The sequence below is a fragment of the Girardinichthys multiradiatus genome, chromosome 7, assembly GCF_021462225.1.
Source record: "Girardinichthys multiradiatus isolate DD_20200921_A chromosome 7, DD_fGirMul_XY1, whole genome shotgun sequence".
Lineage (NCBI taxonomy): Eukaryota > Metazoa > Chordata > Actinopteri > Cyprinodontiformes > Goodeidae > Girardinichthys > Girardinichthys multiradiatus.
The window spans coordinates 20,444,229-20,454,329 of NC_061800.1; the positions used below are offsets into that span (position 1 = coordinate 20,444,229).

A 10,101-nucleotide genomic window follows, 5' to 3' on the forward strand; every position below is an offset into this window, starting at 1 on the left:
CTATGATGTTTTAGTTCATGCTACCAAAGGGTTGGGTGGCAGCTAAACCAAGACGTCTGAGGCTATTGATGGTGGGATTGCTGTGCCACTGTTTAGCTTTTCTAGAACATTTCAGGACTCTAGTATATTAAGAAAAAAAGGTTTTTCTTCCGAGCTACTGTAGATCTGAAGTAGAAACATGTAACTCAATAAAAACTGAGAATATCTGTGCATCTGCAGATCACCCAAAGGAACAATGGTGGACAGAATCGCTGTGCAAACGATTTCCATTAGAATTCACCAAATTAGGAAAAGGGACTCTACTCGTGCGTAACTCAGTCCAGCTGACCTCTGAAGGCCTCAGAGGTTTGTTAGAGAACATTAGGGATCAAAGAGCATTATGAAGACCAAGAAACAACAGACAGGTCAGAGATAAAGTTTAGGAGAAGTTTAAAGTAGGGTTAGGTATTAAACCAATATGCCAAGCTTTTCAACATTGTGCAGAGCACTGTTTAGTCATGGATGACATGGCTGTCCATCTGACAGGCCCACCAAGAAGAGGTAAATGAAAGCATCCAAGAGGCTCATGTTAACTCGGGAGAAGCTGCAGTGATCTCAGCAGGGAGCATCTGTAGACAGGATAGCTATTAGACCAAAATTGTACTTTTTGGTATACAGTACAGACCAAAAGTTTGGACACACCTTCTCATTAAAAGAGTTTCCTTTATTTACATGCCTATGAATATTGTAGCTTCAGACTGAAGGCATCAAAACTATGAATTAACACATGTGGAATTATATACTGAACAAAAAAGTGTGAAACAACTGAAAATATGTCTTATATTCTAGGTTCTTCAAAGTAGCCACCTTTTGCTTTGATTACTGCTCCGCACACTCTTGGTATTCTGTTGATGAGCTTCAAGAGGTAGTCACCTGAAATGGTTTTCACTTCACAGGTGTGCCCTGTCAGGTTTAATAAGTGGGATTTCAAGCCTTATAAATGGGGTTGGGACCATCAGTTGTGTTGTGCAGGAGATGGATACAGTACACAGCTGATAGTCCTACTGAATAGACTGTTAGAATTTGTATTATGGCAAGAAAAAAGCAGCTAAGTAAAGAAAAACGAGTAGCCATCACTACTTTAAGAAATGAAGGTCAGTCAATCCGAACAATTGGGAAAACTTTGAAAGTGTCCCCAAGTGCAGTCGCAAAACCCATCAAGCGCTACAAAGAAACTGGCTCACATGAGGACCGCCCCAGGAAAGGAAGACCAAGAATCACCTCTGCTGCGGACGATAAGTTCATCCGAGTCACCAGCCTCAGAAATCGCAGATTAACAGCAGGTCAGATTAGAGAACAGGTCAATGCCACACAGAGTTCTAGCAGCAGAACAACTGTTAAGAGGAGACTGTGTGAATCAGGTCTTCATGGTAAAATAGCTGCTAGGAAACCACTGCTGAGGACAGGCAACAAGCAGAAGAGACTTGTTTGGGCTGAAGAACACAAGGAATGGACATTAGACCAGTGGAAATCTGTGCTTTGGTCTGATGAGTCCAAGTTTGAGATCTTTGGTTCCAACCACCGTGTCTTTGTGCGGCACAGAAGAGGTGAACGGATGGACTCTACATGCCTTGTTCCCACCGTGAAGCATGGAGGAGGAGGTGTGATGGTGTGGGGGTGCTTTGCTGGTGACACTGTTGGGGAATTATTCAAAATTGAAGGCATACTGAACCAGCATGGCAACCACAGCATCTTGCAGCAGCATGCTATTCCATCAGGTTTGCGTTTAGTTGGACCATCATTTATTTTTCAACAGGACAATGACCCCAAACACACCTCCAGGCTGTGTAAGGACTATTTGACCAAGAAGGAGAGTGATGGGGTGCTGCGCCAGATGACCTGGCCTCCACAGTCACCGGACCTGAACCCAATCAAGATGGTTTGGGGTGAGCTGGACCGCAGAGTGAAGGCAAAAGGCCCAACAAGTGCTAAGCATCTCTGGGAACTCCTTCAAGACTGTTGGAAAACCATTTCAGGTGACTACCTCTTGAAGCTCATCAACAGAATGCCAAGAGTGTGCGGAAGCAGTAATCAAAGCAAAAGGTGGCTACTTTGAAGAACCTAGAATATAAGACATATTTTCAGTTGTTTCACACTTTTTTGTTCAGTATATAATTCCAGACCAGACGTGTTAATTCATAGTTTTGATGCCTTCAGTGTGAAGCTACAATATTCATAGTCATGAAAACTCTTTGAATGGGAAGGTGTATCCAACCTTTTGGTCTCTACTGTATATGCAAAACCCTATGTGTGGTGGAAAACTAATACTACAATTTAATATGAATGCACAATCCCCAATATGAAGCATGATGGGGGCAGCATAATGCTGGGGGGATACTTTTCTTCAGCAGGGACAGGGAAGCTGGTCAGAGCTGATGTGAAGATAGATGGAGCTAGATTCAGGGCAATACTTGAAGAGGATCTGTTGAGACATTTGAGACTGAAGGTGAAGGTTCACCTTTCAGCAGGGCAACAAATCTAAACATACAGCAAGAGCTACAATGGAATAATGTAGCTGAAACGGTATTTTTACTCAGCGGGTACTCCTGCTTCCTCCCACAGTCCAAAAACATGAAGAACTATGAGATAATTGCTTTCTCTAAATTGACCTTAGCTATGAATACATGTGTGCATGGTTGTGCAAGGATAGATGTTCAGATGGTCACCTTGCAATATACTTTGTATTGGTCTGTCAATAAAAATCTCCAAAGACTACACTGAAGTTTGTGGTTGTAATAATACAAAAATATGAAAAAGTTCAAGAGGTATAGATAATTTTGGCAGGGTACTGTAAGAAGCCAGTGCTTTACCAGAATCAATGTGGTACAATTTACATGGTTTTAATCCTGCTTTGGGTCACTTAGGTCACAAAGAGATGTCATCATTAATGTAACAACAAGTTCTGAATTACACATGTAAAATTTGAAGAGCAACTCCCCCGAAGGGATCAGTAGGTTCTAACAGATGATGGTAAAAGAAAATACGACTAATAATTCAGAATTCCTCATCAAAGTTCTGACATAAATCCAGTTGAAATGTTGTGGAAGGATCTTACTGTGCAGTCAGTGTTTATTAAATGTTTTAGAAATCCTTTAGTTTCCCATATTGCTGAATTTTGGTGTCCTACCAGCTGGTACAAGCAAAGATTCACATAAAAACATATAAAATTAGATAACGTTTCCATTGATAATAAATATGACATGAATAATAGAATTGCATAATTTGTTTAATTTATCTCTTTCTGTTATTTAGCTTTTTTCATAAATCCTGATTATCTATTTCTTGTTTTAAACACAACAGACAAATACAGAAATAACCTTGAATTTGTAACTGTTTAATATATTCTAGTCCAATTTATGTCTTGGACAGGACACATGAATGCTTGTCTTATAATTTGCCTCATTCTTGTTTTTGTTTTTTTTATTTGGTTTACCTGTATTTTCCAGGTGGACAAGCTCGGAAAAGCTGTTAACTACATTGATGCCGCTCTGTCCTTCATGGAATGTGGGAAGGCGATGGAGGAAGGGCCACTCGAGGCAAAGTCTCCATTCACCATGTATTCTGAGACAGTGGAGCTAATCAGGTGAATGACATTAACTAACAGTGCTAAAGCAGATGTGATTTAAAGTTTTGAATTTTAAAAAACCGACTGACAGCTACGTGTTTTAAGGTACGCAATGAGGCTCAAGAGCCACTCTGGTCCTGGTGTGAGACAGGAAGACAAACAGCTGGCGGTCCTGTGGTACGTTTGTCATACTCTCTGTTTATGCCACATCTGTCACTGCGACAAAGGACGTGCGTTTTGAGAACGGTTTGTGCGGTCTGTCTGTGTTTACAGTTATAGATGCCTTGCCCTCCTTTACTGGCAGATGTTCCGCTTAAAAAAGGATCATGCACTAAAGTACTCCAAAGTGCTGCTCGACTATTTCAAGGTATATCAAATGACACACAAGTCAATTCATGGTAGAATGGTAAAACTTTAGTAAGGATGGCTGCATACATTTTGTTTTGGTCTTAATATAGGGTTCTCCCAAAGTGCCTACAACACCACCCGGCTGGATGGACTCTGAGAAGTGAGTGGATAATAACTAGGCTTCTGTGTTTAATCCTCTTGGCTCCTCGGTTCCGACCTTTGAAATTATACTGACGGGCATCGCTCTGCTGTGCATGTCTTCTCACTCCCAGGGGTACAACAGGACTCTCGTCCTCACTGTCACCCACTGCAAAACACCACAGACGGGGTTCAAATGGGGGCAGCAGCGCCGCATCTCTCATAAGCATCCCCCAGCGCATCCACCAGATGGCAGCAAACCACCTGACCATCACCAACAGTGTCCTGTACAGCTATGAGTACTGGGAGGTGGCAGACAACCTTGCAAAGGAGAATAAAGGTAAAAAAATATATATATATATACAGTGCCTTGCAAAAAAAATCATACAGCTTTAAACTTTTTCACATTTCGTCACACTGAAACCTCAAACTTCAATTTATTTTTGTAGAATTTTATGTATTAGACCAACACCAAGTAGTTTAGAGTTGTGACTTGGAAGAAAAAATGGATAAATGGTTTCTCATTTCTGACACACAGTTTTATTCATCACCTTTAATCTGATAAGCTTAAATAATACCCCTAAATACAGTGGAACCATTAGAACCACCTTTAGAAGTGGAGGAATCTGTTAGTCCATTTCATATGTGCTTCTTTGTGTTGGTCTGTCACATAAAATCTAAAATAAAATGCATTGAAGTTTGTGATTATGTCATGTTTTTGCCAAGAACTTCTTGCATCTATTTATATGTATAACTTTTTCACAGACAAGTACAGGTTTTCAAAGTTTTTATGAACTCTGTTTATCTTTGTCATTACAGAATTCTTCAATTACTTGAATACCTTATCTGGGCCATTGACTCTTCACAGTAGCATTGCTCATGCTGTCCAATACACCAGGCAGGCTCTTCAGTGGATACGTATTAGTGCCAAACTGAACTGACTCTGGAAGAGAGGATTTCTCCTTAACCGACCAAGCTGCTCCTCAGACTTAATTCCACTGCAGAAGAGTACAAACTCTGCAGATCTCCGAGCCGCTGAGAGGACAGCACTGATAATCAATGTGGTGTGTGAAAATGGACACAGAAATAAAATCCCACCGAGCCACAGACTGTTCTTGCTGTACGTTGGGATGTGAACACCAGCATTATGTGTGCAAAGCCTTCTAAAGGACCAGTTTTACAACCTTCTCCCTCGCTGTTGGATTAATCTGAAGACTTGTGTGTTCTGCGGCTGATTGAGGCCTCTAAACCTTTGCCAAATGTATCCTGAATCTCAAAGAAGAAATGAGCGAGACATGTTTGTGTTTTAGACTTTGTTGTTGTTCAGCAAAGCTTATCTCTGGGTGCAAAACAAGAGAAAATGCTCAAAAAAAAAGACTGATGGACCATGTATGTCTCTCAAGGAGGGTAAATTCTCTAAGTGATTTTTCCTTTACAGTATATTATATTTTCACTTTTTATGTTTTTTACTGTGCAATATTTGATAGATCATCTTCTTTGTAAGAAAAAATAAACTGGATATGAAGAATATATTCTGTTGCTGTGAATCTTATGAGACAGTCATGATCTGGATTTGTTCACACTCAGTTGTCTAATGCACTGGTGACCTTGAAGCGTTTAATGATGCACTTGCATCGTTCTTTTTCCGGGAAGGAATTATCATATAACAAACAACTTTCAAATGTCTAGCAATAAGAACTGGATACACAGGTTTGTGTATCCACACAGTCAACATTATTCATACAGGCTCAAATATATACATAAATACCGTAAATAGTTGTTTAACTGTGCTTCCTTAACAATGTTTTTGACCTCAACCACACACTCCTTATCAGCATCAATAAGCTTCTGGCCGGGTTCTGGATGGATATTTGACCACACCTCTTGGCAACATCGGTAGAGTTCATTTAAATCAGTTGGTTTCTGGCACTGATGCAGCTTTTAAATAATAGTCCATAATTTTTCTCCAGCGCTTAGGTTAGGGTTTTGGGAAGGCCATCCCAGAAGCTTAATGTTAGCCTACATTGTCATTAACCATTTCAAAACTGTTTTGATGTGTTTAGAATCATTCCTCGGTTGTAGGACCCAGATGAGTCCATGTTTCAACCCTCTAGCTGTTGATTTGAGTTGAAGGTTAGGATTTTGAAGGGAGTTCTCCTTTTTCTGTATTCCATATACATTTACTGCAAAACAGCCCCACCCCACGGCATGATGCTGCCATTACCGTGCTTAACAGTTAGTCCGGTGTCCGTGGGTTCGAGACCCAACTTAGCTCCTCCAGTCATTGTGGCCAAGTATCCCAGCCTTTGTTTCCTCTAATCAGAAGTCCAGACGCCATTTTGTCTGTCCATGTGAGGAGTTAAAATTTCAGCCTTGCTCAAGGATACCAATTTTGGAGCAAGGGCTTCCTTTTTGGTCTACACCCTCTTAGTCCATGATGGTGTAAAGCCTGGCTTACAGTGGACAATGACACTGGTGTTCCTGCATTTTCCATTTCATGGCCGGACTGGAGCCTTGGTGGTTCATAGGTTGTTCATGAACATCCTAACCAATTTCCTTCTATTGGGCCGTGACAGTAATAAAGGATAAGTGGTTGAAACTTAGACAAAAACAAGAGTTAGCCGAGTCAGTGTCGGAAAACCAACCAGTTAAAAAGAAATGTAACAATTACACCAAGTGGTCAAATATCCAACTATGCCTCCTTAGAAAGCTTTCACTAAATGTATTTGAGGGGGGGATGTATACAATGCCTACAAAAAATATGTTTCTCCATTTAATTGCTAGTAGAAATGGAATCATAGTCATTACAGTTTAGCTTTTGGACTAAAAGCAAACCCTATTTAATATCAAAGTAAAAAACATATTTATTTACAAAATAATGTCAGTTAATTAAAATGTAAATGGTAAAGTCCGTTATTTCATTAATATTCACCTCTTTCTGGTATTTAATACATGCACCATTGGCTGCAATCAAAGCACAGTCTTTGTGAATATGTCTCAGTTAAGCTGGCACATGTGGACACCGTCATCTTTCTCCATTCTTCCATACAACCAAGCTCAAACTCAGGTCAGGCTGCTTGGGGATCAGGCATGAGTAGCTTCTATCAAGTCCAGCCACAAATTTTCAATAGGATTAGAATCTGGGCTATTATTCAGTTACTCCAGAATACATATGTCAAATAATTAATTATCTATGGCCCCCTGGATGATATTTAATTACTATTAGAACCGGCCCGCAGGCCACAGCCGCCCGCTGGCGTTTTGCACGCACCAACACTACATTCCCCACAATGCAACGGTAGTCCGCGAAGTCACTGTAGCGCGCACAAGCGGCTTCGTTGTTCATCAGCAATCACAGCAGAGATCAACTTTCAGGTACCCCCCTCCTCAAACATGGCTAAACGTGAGGTGGACGCTGAGAGCAGGGGGTTTCAAGCCAGGTGGGAGGCAGAGTACATGTTCACGGAGGCAAAAGGCAAACCTGTGTATCTTCTGTGTGGAGAAAGTTTGGCTGTAATGAAAGAATATAATGCAATATAAAGTTTATAATGCACACACTTTTATTTATGTATTCATCTTGATATTAAGAAACATACTTTGTTTTTCAAACCAATTAAATTTTTTGCTGTTTGCCTGTTGAAAATGTTTCCCCTTGAGGTTACTGACAGAGCCATGACAAAATATTGCTTTATTCATTTAATTATTAAATAATGTACTCTGTGCTAGGTCTTGGTTCAATAGGCTATGTGCAATCATTTCAATATGTTTTAATAAACATTGAACCAGGCTGGCCCTTGGCTTGTAGCAAATTTGTTTTTTTGGCTCTCGGTGTATTTGACTTTGACATCCCTGCTCCAGAACATCAGCCTTGATGTTTTTTTTTAACAATTTCTTTGTTGCTTGCGCTGTACGCTTTGGGTCACTATCTTGCTGCAGAATAAATCTCTCAAGCCGTGAATTTCCAGTTGTTGGAAATATTTTTGTAGCCCTGCCCTCAATTATACCGGAGACTCTGTTGCCATCACTTAGCTGGACATCTGTTGAATTAGATCAGTTACTTTAAAAGGGGGGAATATTTATACAAACCTTTGCCTTACCTTGTATATTTTCAACTAATTGACAGTAGTTTGAATAAGTCTGTCTTTATTAAAAAGTCGTTTATTTCTATAAAACTAAAGCCAAAGATCAAATCATATTCATGATTTTTTTTTTTTTTTTTTTTTTTACATATATATCCAAAGCGGGTGAATGATTTTTATAGGGATTCATAAATCATAACTCAAGTGTTAAAGTATAAAAAGTGTGATTTACATCATAAGAGTTTGGCTTTTGTACAGTCAAAGGACAGAGGATGTGACTGTAAGCAGGTTTCCCACAACATTAAGCGTAATAGCCCACAAGCGTCTACTGATTGTGTCATAGCCAGACCTGTGACTCAGTCCAGTTGCTCAGAGCTCAGCTGAGAAACCCAAAGCGCTCAGCATCAGATGTCTGGTGCCATAGCAACAAAGATCAACCAATAAGAGGGATTTTTGAGACGGCATCAAACAGCATCGTGACTTTTCTTTAGAATGTGAGTTCTAATTTACATGAATTCATCGTTTAGCTATTTAATTTTTCTTGAGTCTAATTTAATAACTAAAGCATGCAGCTGTGGTTTAGCTAAGTGGTTTGTCATCTTATTTCCTGCTGCCAGTCGCTCTGAGACAGCCTATAGATCACGTGTCCAAAACAAATCAGGCTCTGAGGAGGTTGAGCTCGATTCTTTCTTAAAAGACAGCACAAGGCTGCTGTCATCACGACAGGACTGCACGGTCGACTGACTGCTGACGTCTCAGGATTAATAGCTCCTAAAGTCACATCGAGTTACAACAAAATCCCTGACAAGACTGATGTTAAGGTGACAAAACAGGCAGGACCAATACAACCACACAGCCTCCACAGTAAGCGACATGATGGTCGCTTTCACTACAAAACCAGACGGTTAGTTTCTGCTTTTATGGATAGGGCTACAAGTGGTCAGATTCACAATGAACTAATGTGGTCCATTCAGAAGACATTACTTCGGTTATCCGCGTAGTGGCGCTATAACACCGAGTAAAGCTGCAAAAAAGAAGCCGGTGGAATGACATCTGTCAAGGTAACCAACGATCGTCACAACCCCGGAAGTTGCGTTTATCCTATTTTTGAAAATAAATGACTTCTGGGTTGTAGAAACGCCTTAGCGCCTCAAATAAAAATGTGTAAGACTTATTGAAATTTGTACTAAACCTCTACGTTTGCGTAGTAGTTGTTACAATACTAAAATGAACCGAGACAAAACGAAATTGTGAACTTAACCGAGACACTACGAGCAAAGCCAATGTCACTGGAGTCATTAGTCTCTCATTACTTGAGTAGATTTTTTATTGAATCTTTTTTTCTCTTGCTTAAGTCATTTTTTGGATGATAACTTTTTAAAATTATATTGAAGTACTGGTACTCTTACTTAAGTAAAATTTTTGGCTACTTTACCCATCTCTGCTACTACTACTACTACTAATAACAATAATTATAACAATAATAATTAATGGTAATTAATAGGGATGCAGCTATCGATTATTTTAGTAATTGATTATTCTAGGAATACATTTTTCGATTAATCAAATAATCCAATAAGATAGTTAATTATCATACTTCAACAAGTGTTTTGAACTTAAACATTAATTGCGCACTTTAAATGCATTGCAAATGGCAAAAATGCAAATATATATATATATATATATATATATATATATATATATATATATATATATATATATAGTGGGCTGCATGGTGCATGGAGTTTGCATGTTCTCCCCGTGCATGTGTGGGTTCTCACCGGGTACTCCGGCTTCCTCCCACAATCCAAAGACATGCCTGTTAGGTTAATTGGTAACTCTAAATTGCCCTTAGGTGTGTGAATGAGTGTGTGCATGGTTGTATGTGTGTTGCCCTGCGATGGACTGGCGACCTGTCCAGGGTGTACCCTG

General features: G+C 39.8%; 1 protein-coding gene across 2 annotated transcripts in view; it reads left to right on the plus strand.

Annotated features, from left to right (window-relative positions):
• The window catches only part of aff3 (AF4/FMR2 family, member 3), a 37,673-nt gene extending 32,053 nt beyond the window's left edge, over positions 1-5,620 (plus strand). For both annotated transcript variants that reach the window (XM_047369877.1, XM_047369878.1), the window contains exons 14-19: positions 3,486-3,622; positions 3,710-3,781; positions 3,878-3,971; positions 4,063-4,112; positions 4,225-4,430; positions 4,910-5,620. In XM_047369877.1, coding sequence (XP_047225833.1) covers positions 3,486-3,622; positions 3,710-3,781; positions 3,878-3,971; positions 4,063-4,112; positions 4,225-4,430; positions 4,910-5,031 — 681 coding nt within the window. In that variant the 3' untranslated portion in view covers positions 5,032-5,620. The remainder of the gene's footprint in view (positions 1-3,485; positions 3,623-3,709; positions 3,782-3,877; positions 3,972-4,062; positions 4,113-4,224; positions 4,431-4,909) is intronic.
• Positions 5,621-10,101: the final 4,481 nt, after the last annotated feature.